Source organism: Venturia canescens, chromosome 1, assembly GCF_019457755.1.
Source record: "Venturia canescens isolate UGA chromosome 1, ASM1945775v1, whole genome shotgun sequence".
Taxonomy (NCBI): domain Eukaryota; kingdom Metazoa; phylum Arthropoda; class Insecta; order Hymenoptera; family Ichneumonidae; genus Venturia; species Venturia canescens.
This window is the reverse complement of record NC_057421.1, coordinates 22347982-22366422: the sequence shown is the minus strand read 5'-3', so window position 1 is coordinate 22366422 and position 18441 is coordinate 22347982. Positions and strand designations below refer to the sequence as shown.

Below are 18441 nucleotides of genomic sequence, written 5' to 3'. Positions count from 1 at the left end.
GATCAATGAGTTCAAAGTATCCGATGCTCACTAATTTTGTTTTTCATTTTTTCGATGACTATTTGGGAAATCTGCATTAAATTTTTGGTCGAGTTTATGCAAAGATAAGTACAAAAAAAGACACCGCTTTTTGTTGCAGTCAACAAGTGTGAAATAATACACCAAGTGTCTATCTGTACATTTGAAAATTAAGTTTTTTCAGCAGCCGCAAGTGGCAGCATCTGTCACTAACCTTGTGGCTCTATCCAATGGTTAGAAACTGAACTACACTGTGAGTTCCGTTCCGTCATATAGTACAACTCTAGATAAATTGTGGCACATGCCCCTTTTGTGGGGAGATAGCCAATCAAAGGACAAGAAGAGAACTCTGGATAAAGCGATTTAGATTTTGCTTTTGTACCGCGAGCACAACCACAACGAAGCGAGCGAGTTTGATCAAGTGCCGAATAATAAATTAGATTCTCTGCAATAAATAATGAACGCCGTACAAAATTTTGTCCCATCAAACGTCGGAATAATGGAATCAATGTCTCCAGATTGGCTCACTTCCGAAGCGAGTACGGGTGTAAGTAAATAAAATACTCCGAAGCAAGAATTTATTAGTGGTTTTATAGGTTAGAATGACAGTGCAATCTTAAGAAAATTCAATAATCATCGTAAAAAATAATCAACTAATTCATTGTGATCAATGCTTTCCGATATAAAATTCACAAAACATTGTTAAATTTGAAAGAGATATCGTAACGAAATTGTGAGCGTGTTACGTTCTATGATTTTGCCTTGCCTTCGTTTGACAGTTTGATTAGAAACACAGCGAACAATTCACTTTGAATCATACAAGTAAAAATTCTCTTTCGTTGTAATTATTAATGTTTTCTTCAAGAGAAATATATGATCTTTTTTCTCCTCATAGACATCGATCATGGCCTGCGAGTTCGAGGGTGGGGTAGTAATCGGTGCTGATTCTCGTGCTACCACAGGGTATGTACAAATAAAGTTGAACATATTTTTATGCATCTAATACAATTTGCACAATTTTTTCTACATTCTTGTTTGTCTCAATGCATTATTCTCCTCTTGGTTATTTCAGAGCATATGTGAGTAATCGAACTGCGGATAAGCTCACTAGAGTCACCGATAACATTTACTGCTGTCGTTCAGGATCTGCTGCTGATACCCAAGCAATTTCAGAAATAGTAACTTACCATCTTGGTTTTCACCAGTAAGTAACAGTTTCACAAAAATATATAGAAAAACATAATATATGCTTTTGCAAAAATGAATTCAATATTAAACTGTTTATGAAATAACTGCTGTTGGAAATAAGAGTGGGTCAGTATGAATCGATGACCTCGCATAAAAAATTTCATCTTGTCAATTTCTATGAGGACAAAAAACTTTTGAAACTGATTCTTTTATTAATTTACATTTTAAAAACAATGAGAGAGCCGCATCAGGTCATTGATCATGAGTGTTCTTTTGTTTCCAATTATTAGAATGGAGCTGGGCACTCAACCGCTTGTGGAAACAGCAGCCAATGTTTTCCGTGAAATGTGTTACAATTATCGGGACTCTTTGATGGCGGGAATCCTCGTTGCCGGATGGGATCAGCGCAAAGGTGGCCAGGTGTATAGCATTCCGCTTGGTGGCATGTGCGTTCGTCAACCGATTGCCATTGGTGGTTCAGGTTCGAGCTACGTGTATGGTTACGTTGATGCAAATTACAAACCAAATATGACGAGAGAACAGTGCGTCGAACTGGTATCGAACAGTAAGTTACAGTAGAAAAAAGTTTCTTTAACTACTAAAATCTTTCCATGAGCCACGTTGCAGCTCATTACAGCAAAATTGCTCTCAGCTAATTTCATTCGAGTTACTGAATATTATGATTATTAAAAGTCGACATGTTCAGCTGGATTTAAAAACCTTCATTCTAAGTTTATCAGTGAAATTTTTTCGCCAATATTTCTTTTTGACACTCGGCATATGAATGAAACACTGAGATTTGTGATCCATACGAAAATTGAAAAAGAAATCATTAACTGCGTAATAATACAATTTCTCTTTTTCTAGCATTGGCCCTAGCCATGGCCCGGGATGGTAGCAGTGGTGGCGTTATTCGCATTGGCGTCATAACCGAAAAGGGTATTGAACTAAAGGTCATTTTGGGCAACGAGCTGCCCACGTTTTACGAGGGTTAAACAAATAAATATTACATTTGTATACTTAATCAAATACCGATAAAGAACACATAATAATACAATTCGATTGAATAAATCATCCCGACTTCTTTGTAGATCTCTAATGATTATTGCTACAACCTCAATTCATACGGAAAATTTAATTTAGAAGAATTTTTTGCGTGAAAACTCATCACCCATAAAGTTAACATTAGCTGTACGATTGTACTATCAAACAATTTGGTTCTGGATACAAAAACTCAAAAAATCATTCAAGAACTCAAAGTTATTCGGGAGTAATAAACTTTCAATAGAACTAGCATCAAGCTTTACTAACCAATTATGAAGCTTGGCAACGATCCATCACAACGAATAGAGGCTTCACATTTCGATAACCGGAATCGAATTTTTGATCGATTTCGAATAGAGCTTCACGCAAAAAACGCAGGAAACATTTGAGACAATTTAACGGCGATTGCAGTTCTCCCACAATTTGTTTTGGTATACACGCGTTAAAGTTTTACAACGCTAATGTGGTCTGAGGCGACGTTATTTTTCCGTTAAAAATTACGTCAAGAAAGAAAAAACTTTTAACGAAATTCAAAACAAAAAAATAGAGCGAAGTGGACACAAAAATTTTTTCTCGCGAAGAAAAATCCACTTTCCTCTTCAAATTTTTTTCCACAGGTTACGAGAAATAATAATCGTGAAAAATAAATTTCAACATGGATTATTTTGGTTTGCCACGAGCTAAAAAAGAAGCTGTGCCATTTCGGCGGGTTCCGCCGTTTACAGCAAGCCTCCCGTACATTTACGTGTAGCCATTAACTCTAATAAAAAATTGCTCTTTGTCAAATTGATAGAATCATGCACGGTTTTTAAGGAGTTTATACCGTGTCGTATAGAGGGACGACAGGTATCGAAGATTGGTCGTAAATTACTTGGAGCCTATTCGAATAGCAATAAAGCTGGCGCTATTGAGGAATTTAATGAATCTTACTTACCGCGAGATATCAACTGTCGAAGTGAGCGAAGTACGGCTTATAAATTGGTTCGGAGAGGCTCTCGTCGCGTCAATCGATATCACACTCTTCGTTTCTTCATTATTGTAATTATTTCATTAACGAAAATGCATAAAAGACTGTTATCCATCGTCATTGTAGTCATCGTATTTGCTATGATTGAGGCTCAGACCCAAACTCAAAAGAAAGTCCCAGGAGCTCCGAGCCTTGCCAGCGGAACTGGCCCTCGAGGGTTGCCCGGGCCACCACCATCAATTCCTCCGCCGGTGTGTATTTCAACATATTTAAATATATGAATATTTCAATTTTTTCACACGATATCATTAGCGAGTTTATCCGAATTGTAAGAAAAAAAATACCCTCGTTCTCATGATCAGAGTCCACATTTGGTGGATAGTGAAATTTTTATTTTCACTCCTGTTTCACACGCCCGCTCGTTCCAAGTAAATTGCCATAAGTGAATATTTTTTTCGAATTCTAGCCTAGGATACCGAACGGTGTTACTCGGCCCGATGGTAACATACGCCCGTGGTCGTAGAAAAGAACACTCGGAGAAGAAGGCAACGCTTGAAAGTCGAAAACCAAACGATCGAGCAGCGGAGAAAGCAAAATCAATTCAGAAAACACCAAACCGCCCTTCTATCTCTGGCAAAAAGCCCAACATCGTCAGTAAAAAGACTGCAGATTTGCGTAAAACACCCTCAAAAGCGGCTTGAGTATCGACACAACAATAACGTGGTTACATCGGTTTATGCTTATTTATCGAGAACATCGAGGCTAGTGCCATTTTTATTTGTACTCCGATCACCGTATAATTTTAAATATTCTTTACAATTTTTTTTTTCAACGGCCCTGTGTATTCCATATTAATGATGACGTCGAAATCAAGAAACGCAGCAGTAGCGACTCGACGCCAAGTATTAAAAGAAAAACCAGCGCGTAAAAGAAAAGCCAGTGCGAGCCCTGCCGCACTCTTATATACGCGAATATGTCATTTTTATGACGTCACAGATTTTTCAAATGGCTCTCATGAACAAACCATTTAATTAAAAAATCTGAAAATTAGCGACGATTTTTCTTCAATTTTTCCCTTTCTTATTATTAAAGTGCGCTCGTTCGGCTGTTCAATTAAGTCCGGTGAAGATCCACTTTTTTTTGTCGTAAATGATAGTTTAAGATCCCCTGATAACGACAAGCATAGTTCCAGGGTCTCATACGGAACAAAATTTTGAATGATTTCATTTATAATTTTGAGTTTTTAACACAGTACCTTAATGAGAGAACTCGCAATAATATTAATTGTGAAAAAGTTGTACGGTGTTCGAGCTTCGGGAAAGTTACTACCGTAAAGAAAATTCATCACAAATTCCATTTCTTTAAAAAAAACATTACCTTACAGAGCTTTTAAGAAGGAAAACATGAAAGTACTTTAGTTTTTGACGTGTCGAGAGCGGATGTCAGTCATTACATCGGGCTGCTGGTAACGGCTGATTGAACTTCGGGCAAAGTCAGGAATCGCGGGAATTTCACCAAATTTATTTTCGAAACTGGCTCATGTACTTTCGTTCATTTAGTAGCTTCACTTTTTTTTTAATGAATTGACCATTTTTTTTTCTCGGTGCCATTACACCGATATAAACTTTTTTTTGCACAATAAAAAAGTTCCCAGGCTATGTGTATTTAACCCTACACCTCATGTGCCTTTTTTCATACCCTCAACCTCATGACCGGGGTTTGAACGCACCCCACTCTTTTTCTGCTTATAAATCCGGTCCTACGATGCTAAACTGACTTTATCCTACACCATTTTCTTCGTTTTTTTTATAACAAAAAGAATGATATACGATAAAACTAATTTCAATTGAATTTATATATTAAAAAATCCGTCGATAATCAGTCGATAGTGTGCTCACACCCCAGTCATGCGTTCTAGGGTTAAAGCGTAGAACTCTCAATCATTAACTAGTCAAGTTGAAGTATAAACTTTGACTTTTATGATATTTTTCAAGCATTTTATTACACTCTTGTGACAAAAATATTCTCAATGTAAGTGTTTATTAATTTTATTAATAATTTAGGCTTCAATTTAATCAACACAAAGTACTTGCTAACTTGACTAGTCATAGAACGGCCGAACAAACTTTAAGATCATTCAATTTTTATCGTCTCGTTCTATTGGTATAGAAGTAGAAGCTTGTATAATAAAAGGTGGTAATCGCAGGTGTAGAATATAGCACATGAACTAATCTCGGCGTCGTGAAAAATTGCATCAATCGAATCTCAATACGCTGGTCGACCATTTCAAATACTTTTTCGATAAAGCTTCATAAGTATCACCATTATTCTAGTTTTCAATGCTGTCTACACTTGTGTATATTCGTTTTGATGTACCATCAAATAACTGAACAACGCGTTTATTTATTTCTTCAACTTCAATATTTCTCGCCGACAGTATTACAGGTTTCGCTATTTTTTCAAATTGCTTCTCCCTAACTGATTTCCCGTAGATGACGTCAACGATATCAGAGTCAGCAGATGCAATACATATTTCTGGAATCATCACTTTATTATCTTCATCATTTAATCTCCCATCGCCAATTTCAAGTTGAAATTCTCCGAATTATTTGCTTCTTCTGTCAAGGTTCGCATATTCTGTGTCAATGTAAATTTGTAGAAACTTTAATTTAACTTATTTTATTTATAAATTTAATTCAATTAAATACAAAAATAAACAAAATAAATTCAATTTAATAGATAAATTTATCACTTCACTCCTAATTGCTTGTACTTTGATCGGAAGTAATTGTCTGAAATTCCCGCCACGAACAACTATTTTTCCTCCAAATTACATACATTAGTATTCATTTTAGATCGCGAAAAGTTCGATCAATCGATTCTAATGCGTACTTCGGAGTCATTGGTCCCTCATCCCACCAAAAATATCAATTTTCTTCAATTATCAAAAAGTGGGGTAGCATTCCAAAAGTTTTATGTACAATCTTCCCCTGCGGCAGTAGGGTTACAACCATGCCTGTAAACGCCATAGTGCACACGCGTTTACTCTTACTTTTCAATACATGCGACAAATCGTGTAAATAAATGTTTTCCTCACCCGCCCGGATCATCGATGTAAAAACAATTGTTGCAATTTTTGACATCATCTTATCTGGCACGAGCTTTACCACATCTTAGTACACTCGAAAATTCTGTTTTGAATCGTTTTCTTCGAACTACGAGCACGACAATTTTCATTTGCTCCTTGTCATTGATCGTTCTCATCGATGGACCTGTTTATCGATTTAAATTGATTTCGAATGCTTCGAAAATACATACATTTGGAGCAATATTCAGAGAAACGTGTTAAAAGGTCTTTCAGTCGTTTATTTCCGATTTTTTTTTTTCATCGAACAAGGATACGGTTTAAGGGTAGAACAAGCGCATTTATTTTTCAGTTTTTAGACACTTGAACGACATATCCAAAGTATTTATTGGGAAAGAGTCTGATGGTACTAAAGTTTGTTTAGAAAATAATGAAATTGGAGAAAAATGGAAGGAGGAAGTGAGAATTAAGGCTCGAGCAGGGGAATTTGATCTTGCGCGAGGAAGTATCGAGTGGATAATTGATAACGTATAAGTATATATCGAGCATTCGTGACAAAGCATAAGGTTGGATGAAGATGAGGCGGACATACATCGTTATGGTCACTGTTCAAGGAGTTCAAGGCTGCTGCAGAGAGCCAATTGCCTTAAACGCATCAATTCGTGAGCTTAAAACTCGAAAATCGTGACAGATTTTGCGGCTTAACTTACGCGATGAAGAAGAAATAGATTATAATGAAAAAAGTCACGTACCTCTGAAAATTCGTGCAATTAATTAGATCGATCTCGTTTTTTCCTCCTCTACTTCAAAGCGTGGACCACTAATGAGATAAACGCTAAATTTTTATTTTCGTGTCCGCGTTGCTCGCTCTAAATTTATGCCTCATTATTCAATTGACGTTGAGCTTCGTTGAGTTTCAGTGAGCGTAGTAAGCGTATATGAGCCGAAGTACTTGCGGACTTATTGTCCAATTTTAACAAGTAAATCGTTTGGTCGTGATACCGAGTCTGTTTCACTGTGACAACGATCGCATATGTCTCATTCGTTATCGCGGCCTTACCAACTGCGCTTCCTTCTACTAACCGCATATCCCACATTATTTATACTTTTCTCTCATTTTCTTTCCCATTCAGTAGTTCCATTCATAAGCAACCAATAATTTCGTAATTTACATAAATATTCGTTTGCTTCGATCGCTGCCTCACGTCGGTCTGTTGTGCGAAATTTAAGTGACAAATATCGTGAAAATTGTTGTAGAGTGATGTCCCGAAAAACCACTACTCAAATCGAAGAAAGCTTCGACACGCGCTTCCCCTGCTGATATCGATAAAGGAATAAAAAACTAAAATCGTTGCGTTTGACAAGACTATTTTGATTCTTCGTGACACAAACAAAAGGCGTAGATCATTTCAAGATCAAAAGTATCATCAAAACAGCTGTGTGAATTAGTGTGATTTTTAATTGGTTCAAAGTATTAATCATTTTTCAATAACATTCTCGAAATAATCGTCGGGATGATGAACTATTTATGAAAACGGTATTTCGTGTCGTAACGTCGATCGAGACTAGATCAGGTTACACCGAGTTTCGATCACGATCGATTTAAGAGCCCTAGGATAATCAAACGCGAGCGAAATTTCACTCTGTAAGAAAATGACTTCCGAGGACAACTCGGAAATGACGGGAAAGCGGAATTGGGTGCAGGGCATGATGACCGTCGACGAGCTCAGTCGATCGATGCAGACTTTCGGCCTCATCGATTATTCGGTATTCACAGCTATGCTTGTGATGTGCGGTATCATTGGCGTTTATTTTGGCTTCATTAAAAAATCGTTGGGCGAAGACGAATATCTCGTTGGTGGAAGAAATATGAGCACGCTGCCAATAAGTTTGAGCTTAATTGCTAGTTTCATATCGGGAATATCGCTGCTCGGTACACCGACTGAGATTTATGTGCACGGTACGAGTTACCTCTTCATCGGATTCGGTGTCATTTTCGTCGGGTTCGCCATGTCTTATGTCTTCTTACCGGTATTCCACGAGCTTCGATTAACGAGCACTTACGAATACCTCGAAAAACGCTTCGACAATAAAGTCAGGCTGCTCGGATCGACACTTTTTGGATTTGGCATTGTAAGTATTTCGTTAATGAAGTTCATTCGATTTTCTCAAATTCTTTCGATCATAACGATCGAGGGAAAGTAAATACGAACAATTAATCCTACGAAATTTTTGCAACTGCATTTACGAAAAACATTGCAGATGCTCTGGCTTCCCATCGTTATATACGTGCCAGCACTTGCCTTCAACCAAGGTACTGAACGAATTTTCATTGCTCGCTCTCATTGAACAGAACTAGTGACAAATATAAATTTGTAATTCTTATTTTTTAGTAACCGGAATAAACATACACATCGTCACACCGTTCGTGTGCATCATTTGTATATTCTACACTTGTGTGGTTCGTAAAAATATTGTCAATTAATGATAATCCGTAGACACCGCGCTGGTGCAAATTTGCACCCGCGAAAAGGAGAAAAACAGGTCTTCACAATTCTTTTTTTCAATTTGGCCATTTTTCTGTAATAAAACTTGATTTTTCATTTTTTTAAATGACCGTAATCGATTACTAAGGAACAGTTACCCCTAAAAAGTCTCGTAAGATTAATTCCATGCAGTCATGGATGAAATGAAAAATTTTGAAAAGTCCAAGTGCAAATTTGGGCCAGTGTCGCGAGTGTGTGACCTCAAAGGAAGTGTGGTGTCCACGGGATAAGCATGAATATTGCAAGAGAATCGTTCGCTGTTACGATTCCTCCGAAAATCGACGTTACGATTTTTTCTTTTTGCAACAACAAGGGAGGATTGAAAGCAGTCGTGTGGACGGACTTTGTTCAAGCTTTCGTCATGTTTGGGGCAATGTTACTGATAATCATAAAAGGTACCTTGGACCTCGGAGGTCTCGATGTTGTTTTACAGAGGAATCGGGATTCCGGAAGGCTCGAACTGCCATTGTTAGTACCGTTGAACAAAAATTGTTGAAATATTCATTTGAAAATGATTAAAAGTTGCTTATTTAATAGAGGGAAACTGGTAATAACGAACGAATATTGCACTAGGACCGATTGGCATTTGTCGACGAGGCACACTCTGTGGTCCCTCGTCATTGGTGGTTTCGTTCACTGGCTCCATATTTCCGCGATCAACCAAAATATGCTTCAGCGTTACATGGCGTTACCAACGTTGAAAGCAGCTCGGAGGTACACCTTTTGAAGATTAATAGAAAAACCGAAGAGGCCAAAAGAAAATTATATTTTCTCAGCGAGACTCTATTTTATTAGAGATGAGGCAATCTTTTGTTTAGGCAATTAATTCCAGGGCACTTTGGGGCTTCATCGTCGGAGCTCTCAGCCTCGTTGGAATATGTGGATACTCGGGAATGCTTATATACGCCTGGTACCATACCTGTGATCCTCTCACCACGAAGGTAAAGTAAGAAAAGTCACGACGAATTAAACTGCGAGATGCAAGGAAGAATTTTTTTCGATCGTGAAGTCGTCATTTTTTCTTTTAAGGTAGACCATTCCCGTAGGATCGTATTTTATGGGTGTCTAAATTTGCTCGATTTTTACTTCCTAATTAAAAATATTATCACTCTGAATTAATGTCAGAGTTATTAATTCGAAATTGAAAATACATTTTTTCAACTTATTTGTTTGGCGAATGAAACTACGAGCCATTTATTTAACGAGGATCCATCACCGACTGAACCCAAAATTTCATTCGACCCTGGCTAAAATACTAGAATTTTTTATGTAAAAAATCGCTCAACAGAGCGCGAAGAAAAAACGCAGTGGGAAATGGATCAAGAAAAAAGTGTCAATTAAAAGACAGAAGGCTGTGACAAAAATGGCCCAAGCCAAGAAGAAACAAAATACCGAAATAAGCAAATACGAGGTCACGAGTGAACATTTCACCAATTTCGTTCAATATTTAACGTAATATATCTTTATTACTAGTAAGACAATCGTCTTGAATTTTTTCCCAGAGCTTCATTATATACTTTATTCTTATTGTGTATACTTTTTCATAAACTTCGTAAAAAGCGTTCATTCGTTATATGGAAAGATAGACGATTTTTTAAGCACAGTCCCTACAACCCTGTGTATTTTTCTTCATATTTAAACACGTTTATCTCAATAATCAATAAGACGAATCCTGTAAAATTTGATATGCGTGTCAGTCGACTGCTCATTTAAAGTCTGTGTAAATTTCAAGACTTGAGAAAATCGTTTCGTCCGTAAACTACCTTAATTCTGCTTTCTGAGGAGATCTTGACTCAGTTTTGAAAGAAATTAAAGAAAAATTCGATTGTAGTGCTGTGATGAAAATTGTTATTTCAGTTAGCAGGAGCGAAGGATCAGCTATTGCCTCTACTCGTGATGGATATTCTCGGGGAATTTCCTGGGCTACCAGGACTCTTCGTTGCTGGAGTTTTCAGTGCTGCTCTCAGGTACTCCCTTTGCCAATTAGGATAAGAGCCTAAAAGCGGATAGCTGAATATCTCGAATGGTTCTTAAAGTTCGATCGATTCTAGAGTTTCAAACCTTCCAGGACCAAGTTCAGCGTTTCCCGACGTTTCGGAAACGTTACAGCTTCAGTGTCGGAGCTCCCAGCTGTAACGTTTGCGAACGTTGAGACGAAAACGCTGAAAAACTACACAGTTTCGATCAGTTATTCGAACAAATGATTTTCAGTTCTCTCTCAACCGGATTGAATTCCATGGCTGCTGTTGTGATGGAGGATTTCATAAAGCCTTTCCGGAAAACTCCCTTTAGCACTAGAACGGCTGATATACTTATGAAACTAACAGTCGTGATACTCGGCGTTATTTGCGTTGCCCTCGTTTTCGTCGTCGAAAAAGCTGGTTCTCACGTTCTCCAGGTAAATTCACCGCGTTTAACGTAACCGACTCTCGACACTGTGAATTTGCCAAGGCTTAATTAAACACGATTTCATGATTTCAGTTGTCGATAAGCTTAAGTGCCATCCACAGTGGCCCATCCCTGGGAATTTTCACTATTGGAGTATTGCTACCGTGGATCAATGCCCTGGTACATTGTTATTTGAGAATAAATCTGAGTCTCTCTCATTTTTTCAAATCCAATATTCAATATTTTGTAGGGCGCCCTTATCGGGGGACTCAGCGGTCTAGCATTCATGACTTGGATCACGATATCTGCTCAGACTGGCATCGCAAGTGGTTCGATCAGGTGAATGATAACGTTGAAAGCTCATTTTCGTCACATGCCTCGACATCCGTGAATAATTCAGTTTCGAATCCATTTCATAGCTTGCTATTCCATCCTCAATTTAGTTTCATCGATTTTACAGGTTTCAGGAGAAACCGATAACAACGGAAGGCTGCACCTATTGGTTTCAGCAAGTTGAAAGCATGTTGCTTTTCATACCACCGGAAGTTGCGACCAATGCCACTGATTCTACCAACATTGGGTGAGTCATTTTAATACCAAATTCAATATCAAAATCTCAACACGATCTCGTCGTATTACTCAAAAGTAATATTCTAATCAGAAGAATATTTGAGTAACGATGACCAATGCAACCGCAATGTACAAAGGAAGGCCGGATGAAGTAGAACGTTCAAAAAAGCAAGGTCGGACTCCCCCTCCCGATTCGCTAAAAACGTGATTTTTTTTAATTTATTGGAAAACCAAAAAATTTCAAAGTTCCATTTACTGATTCTCGGTATGCGTTCAAAAAGTAATAATCATTAAATAATGTTTCCAACAAATCTACCGCGACTCTGAGACAAGTAAATTTATGCAATGACGAGTGTTTTTCAGCTGTTTCCGATGACTTTCAAAATTTATATCTTTAATAATGAAATAATTACAGTATTTCAAAGGTTCTGCTAGCTGACGTATTTTTTATTTTATTTTTTCTTTCAATCGCGACCTCTTCGATCTCTGTAGCTCAACGCATTGAAAAGATATGGATTATTTACTTTTTAATTTCACCAAAAAATGTTGCATTTTTTCGCACACATTTTTGATGTTTATTTATTTTTTATTTAGTGACAAATCTGGTGCCATAATACATTTTTGAAAATACTTTGATCATTGCAAAATGAATGTCGACGAAAAAATGTATGAATTAATACGTCTGTTGCTTCTAGACGAAAATGTAAATACTTGACTAACACAAGAATATACTGCTTGCCACTACTGTCAGCAGGCAACCTGTAGCATTGACATTACGTAAACTTATATAATGGACAATTCGAATATCAAAGTATAGAGAGATTATTAGTGCATTTACATAATAGCAGAAGACGAAGAGGGGGAGGGAGAGGGTTGATGAGAAATTTTTTTATTCAGAAAATTGTTCCTGAAAATTTAATCCTGTTTATTGGAATATTCATTTCACAATTTGCAAGTGAAACCAGACGTCAATATCAGAATTGTGGCATATGCGTAGAATTTTGGGGAGCAAATTTTTCGAGTGGATTTTTTTCGGATTAACTTATCTGTTATCACGAGTAAAGCTTTGCCTAGGATATCACTTTTTTCTGTAATATAATCGTACTAATTTTTTCGTTATTATTGATCCTTCACTGGAAAGACGGAGTTCAAAGACCACCATAAACTCATGAAAAAGAAAATTTTATCGTCATTTTTCAAAAAAACCTTGCTTCTTAATTTTTATTTTTTTATCGTTTTTGAAACAATACAGCGAATCTTGGGCTCTGTATCGTATGAGTTATCTCTGGTACACCGTGACAGGTGCGATGGTAACTGTCAGCATCGGTCTCGTCGTAAGTATATTTACCCCAGCGAGGGTTGAAAAATTGGATCCAATGCTGGTGGCACCATTTTTACGGAAGTATTTGAAGACTCCAGAACCGACTGAGCTCTGCCACGTAATGGTAATATTTTTGTCTGGAAAATCCAATCCGTTGAGTCTAAAATTCAATTATTTACTTTTTTTTTAATGTCTTTTTCAATTTTAGATTCGAACTCAAGGCCCAAACGGAATAACGACGTCTCCAACTGCGAACGTAAAGCCGGTGTAAAAATATTGACCGACTGAAATTATAAATAAATCTTTGTATTGAAGGAAAGGAGGAGAAAATGGTGGAGGAAATAAAAAATTGTAGAGTATTCGACTTTGTTTTTTCTCTCGCATAAATAATGTGTGAATTCATTTATTCAGTCATTTTTACATTCATGTACAAAGTTTTGAAAAGCAGTGCAATGCGCTTCACACCGTGTATTGAAAGGGAATAATATTAGACATCGTCACAAATTTGATCAACATTTATGGGCACAGTTACACGTTGAAAATATAATAGTCGCTTTCACATCGTAATCAAATGATTTTGCTCCATACGAGAAAACAAAAAAAATATTAGGAGACCGGGCCAAACGAAGTATCTACAGAAATTTCGTACTTTTCAGAAATCATAAAAGCTCCATGTCCTACTGTCGAATACCAAGTATCGTACTGTAATTTTTTGCAATTTTGAAAAAAAAAAAATATCAGGGCACGATGGGTTACCCTTCAAAAATTTGTGGGATTTTTTTTCCTGCAATTTCAGTCCAGTGGGTCAATGACTAGTTAATAATAAATAGTCAAAAATGGAATTCTTCCAAAATTTCGCCTGCTTCATGTTTATCTCAAAATTCCTATTTTTTGTCTCTCCTTGTTGATAAATTTGCTTTTCGAAAATTCCGAAACGATTCTATTTTGTTCCTTTTTCTGGGATGATCAAAAATTGCAAGAATGAAAAAAAAATTCCACAATTTTTGAACCACACCGTTCTGCCCCGGTCGCCTCTACTATCGACCCTCTGATTCAACACAAGTTTATTGGATTTATTTCTTCTCTTCAAAAGGTGCTTATAGCTCAAACGAACGGAAAAGACATTTCATGGCTCCGCGTATTACTCAGGATCGATAATACCTTCTTTTTGTTTTTCACAAATTTGTGTTCTCATTGGAAATAGCGAGTTGCTTTTCCCTTACAAATTCCAACTTATTCTTCATCGTTTACAAGTAGACGCCATCAAAAGTTGTAATGTTACATAAATAAAATTGCTGCTCTTTTGAAACGATGAAAACGACGGAGAACGCAGTTTAGCACTATTTTATACGTTCTTAACTCCCGACTTCTGGAATATAAAAAAATAACAGTGTGCTCGCTTACGTGTAATAACTTAAGAAAATTTATTATTCCGTCATAAACGAAGATAATCGAATGCACTCATTTATTATACCGGACAAAACGTTGAGTATTTCATGTCATATATACGCACATACAAGCAGGGACGAATCGTCCCAGACGATCGATGATATCGAACAACTCAATTTTTTAACGTTTCGATCACTTCGTGGCCTGAATCTTTTATATTTTAAATCTAAGTGTGCGGAAGTCCCAAAAAATTGAGCTGTCTGGCATCACTCTCCCCTTCATTTTATTAATGAATGCAAGTACGAATGTTTTCGTTGTACCTCGAAGGATAACTAGAAATTTCCATTATTTCTTTCTACTGCGAAATAATGAGTTCAAAGTAACAGAGATACGACAATTTGTATCAATCTGCTGTCGCAAATATTCTCTACGGATCGTGACGAATAAAAAAATTGAATTTTTCCACCAAAGGATTTCGCAACCACGAGGATTATGAAGAACAGAAAAGTTGCAATATTTTCGAATATTCCCGCACCATTTAGTGTCAAGTTTCAGTGAAAACTCAATGACAGTATCAAAAATTAGTGAGATTTTGGGACATTTTTTAAATCCCATTATTGTGGCAGATAAGAAAAAAATATTTGTGATAGACTAGAACGGGAGCTACTTCCGTTTTTCTCATCTTCCAAAAATTATAGAGTCTTCTATTTAAAAAATGTTCCACGCGTTGATGAACGGGATAGATTCGTACTGTACACGAGACCTTAATATTTCTACGTGATATAAAAATACGTATTTAATTTTCTATCGGTAAATAAAGACGAAGGTTCGTTATAGATGTAGCGGGTATCGTACCTCCCTCAAACAGTATCCTCCATTTGCATATTCTCATTCGAACGCTTCAGTTTTATCCAAAATTTCGTAAAACCAATACCATTCGTTATCCGTACGAACAACTTATTTCCTATCAGCATTTTCCAACGATAGGCGAGAAAATAATTCACAAAATATGCAGCAAAAACTGTACTTTCGTAACAGGTACTTTAGAAAACGTTTCCTCCACATTGGTCCCATATTTTCTGTCAGGTATGCTATTTATTAATCGAATACCTTTTCCGCAATCATACTATGGACGTACTAGAACAACGTAGTCGGTTGCCGAGTGCAAGTGAGTCAGCACTCGGTCGTTGATTCTCATGTGCCCGTGTATCAAATAACTTTATTTGTTTTTCATTTTTCTTTATGTATGAATTGATTTTCGTAATTGAACTTGAGTGAGAAAAAAAAATCATTGGAAATGTGGCGCTACGGGTAGTGCCAATGAAACGTACGATGATCACGAGGTTAAACAAGACTGAGCGAATAAAATAGTTTTAGATGAAACTGCAGATTCGTTGTCTCCGAAAACATTGCAGTTAAATGAAGAAAGCTCTTGCGATAAAATCAATTGCTGTTGAATCAACAATTTTTTTTTCTCAGCGTTGATACGAAGCTTTATGCACGTGAGACAATGTTCAACTGCATTAAAAAATACATAAAACATTTTTCAAGCACGCATCTCACGAGTTTAAGTTTATCAAAGGATTTATCGTTCCAAGGAGTCCAATGATGAAACACTTGTTTCTAGCTGTCAAAATCCATATCACTTTCCTCACCATATTCCCAGAAGATCTCTCTCGATCTTGTTCGTCCTGATCGTCACAAAACATCAATGCTATACACTGTCGCATCGGACCCGTTTGGATCCTCGTAGCATTTAACCTTTCAGCTACGCTGCGTGTCCCTGTGTATTTGAGCTTCCCATAGCTGGCTTGTTTTTCGAACGATACGCCACATTATCGAAGGTTTATGTATAAATATTTGCAATGGTTTTTTTTTACACACAGAAGTGCTCTCTGCGTACAGAGTACAGACTGTGGCCAAGCCTGACGTAGCCAAAAGGTTAAGGAGCTAAGCGCATTTTAAATAGTCTATTACAATAGAGTGCAGAAAAATAAATTAGCACATAGAAAGCTTTTTGTCTGAGACAATCGACTGTACTTAATAAAGCTTAGCTAGCATCAGTTCTCCCATCAACATTCAATTCATTGACGAAATTCGTAATTATAGATAATATATAGGTATAGAGAATAAATAGCTCTGAGAAACGGCGACCTCCGGCGTACCTGTTCGGGCCAATAGTTCGTTATGATATTCGGTATATTCTCTAAGGAAACTATTCATTTGGCAGCCATTTGCAATCGCGTTTTCTTCGGTGTGCAATAAATTGTGAGAAACTCTAAGAATTCAGGAATGTAACGGTTCTGTTATAATTCAAAGTGCATCTGGATTTAATCGAAAGCTGTGGTTAACTTTAAGGTGAGACAATCGAGTCGTTATATATTTTATTTGGATGACACAAGAGGCCCGTTCGTATTAAATTGATGAAAACGATTCTCCTTGAATTTCGAGGTCTTGGAAAAATTCGTCAGAGGTCGCGGAAGCGCTTTTTTTCATAATTTTGATGGAAGTTGATGGACGTCTGAGAAACTTTTTCAAGAACTCGAAATTGGGGAGAATAATTTTTCATCGCACTCCCAACATCCTTTCACACGATCGAAATGAAAGTTTTCAATATATTTCGCACCGCCCTACTGCACGCATGCAACATTGTTGTCGACAACCTTCGCAAAGTTTCAAATTTCATCGAGACGGTACGCCGACTCGCTGAATATTTCTCGAACATCTCCTCGACGCCGCAAAATCAAAGTGCAGTACAAACAACGGATAATATTTTGTTCACAATGAAAGTTCAGTGTCACATCGTAATCGTACTTAATCAATCGATAACTCTATTAATTTTACTTCCTTATAAGAACTACTACTACGATGCAGATAACGCTGTGGGTCGTTTCGATAGCAGAATAATTGGCTTCTCGAAATTCAAACCTGTTTTATGGGATGTGAGAATAACGGGAGGTAATCCAAAGAAATTTGTACTTTTCCGGAGCTTCGTTATATAAGGGTGAATGAATTCCTGTTTCAGTATCAAAATCGTGAGAATACAAAACGATGTTTAAAAAAATATAAATATTTACGTAAATAGTAGCTCGAAAAATGATATTCCGATAAATTTTCATGTGCTGCGTTGGCTCTTTCTTGTACATAAAGTTTCTACAAAATCTTCGTGTAAAGTAGTGCTTGTGTCGTGATGTGCATATATCGTCGACTATATTGGAGCGTTTTGAACTGTGCGTTCGTGTGTTTTTTATCGCGTGACGCTGTAGATTTGTTCAGATACGAGAAAGAGTTTGGCACTGTAAAGAAAGCTGTCATTTAAAGAATGAACGAAAAATGTCACGGGGACGACTATCTGAAACGACCGGAGTTTTTGCAAACGTCAAAATTTTGATACGAACGATCAGAAATTCAACACTCGAGTAATATTTCAATTGAGCACTCGCCCACATCAGTCGCTATTCTACTCTATTTTACAGAAAGCGGTCCACGGAAGTTCATCAAGTGACCATGATGAAATCCGGCTGAGCCGGAGCTAAAGCGTGGCAGTATAATGTCTTGAAGGTTTTTATTCTTTAAGAAATTGACTAGAGATTCGGGGTAGACGATGCTTGCTCAAGTCAGTTTTTTCCCAATCGCCCAAGTTTGAGTTTAACGAGCGCTCCAACGCTTCCCCTCGACTCCTTCTACCCCCGCGGCTCGCCCCTTTTCGTTTGTCTCTGGCATGATTCACCTGGCCAGAGCTCGTCACGCTTCGCAATATTTAGAGCTACGTCCCAGTTGATTGAGCTTTTTTATTCAAGGGCTCGCGTCAAGGTGAACCACACCCGAGGAAACACCTTAACTTAATTTTTGGTCTCTAAAAACCGAGGCACAAGAGTTTCGATTTAAAATTTGAGTGGTCCATCGAGCACCGAGCACGCTACGC

The 18441-nt window shown here is 37.3% G+C and overlaps 2 protein-coding genes and 1 long non-coding RNA gene across 3 annotated transcripts; 2 read left to right on the top strand and 1 right to left on the bottom strand.

Moving 5' to 3' along the window:
* Positions 1 to 354: 354 nt before the first annotated feature.
* Positions 355 to 2296, top strand: Prosbeta1 (proteasome beta1 subunit). Its single transcript, XM_043426501.1, has 5 exons — positions 355 to 565; positions 914 to 981; positions 1091 to 1222; positions 1497 to 1771; positions 2074 to 2296. Exons 1-5 carry the CDS (start codon positions 476 to 478, stop codon positions 2199 to 2201), a joined length of 693 nt encoding a protein of 230 aa, XP_043282436.1. The 5' UTR covers positions 355 to 475; the 3' UTR covers positions 2202 to 2296.
* A 3103-nt stretch (positions 2297 to 5399) lies between these two features.
* LOC122412547 (uncharacterized) lies at positions 5400 to 7146 on the bottom strand. Its single transcript, XR_006261383.1, has 3 exons — positions 7055 to 7146; positions 6315 to 6489; positions 5400 to 5854 (listed from the first exon to the last, which is right to left on the bottom strand). It is a non-coding gene; the product is annotated as an uncharacterized lncRNA (long non-coding RNA).
* Positions 7147 to 7338: 192 nt separating this feature from the next.
* Positions 7339 to 13486, top strand: LOC122419030 (sodium-coupled monocarboxylate transporter 1-like). The gene is made up of 13 exons (XM_043433266.1): positions 7339 to 8435; positions 8565 to 8616; positions 8696 to 8763; positions 9162 to 9316; positions 9422 to 9562; positions 9681 to 9789; positions 10706 to 10815; positions 11060 to 11246; positions 11330 to 11416; positions 11487 to 11575; positions 11697 to 11816; positions 13059 to 13251; positions 13336 to 13486. The coding sequence occupies exons 1-13, from the start codon at positions 7956 to 7958 to the stop codon at positions 13396 to 13398; spliced, it is 1854 nt and encodes a 617-aa protein (XP_043289201.1). The 5' UTR covers positions 7339 to 7955; the 3' UTR covers positions 13399 to 13486.
* Positions 13487 to 18441: the final 4955 nt, after the last annotated feature.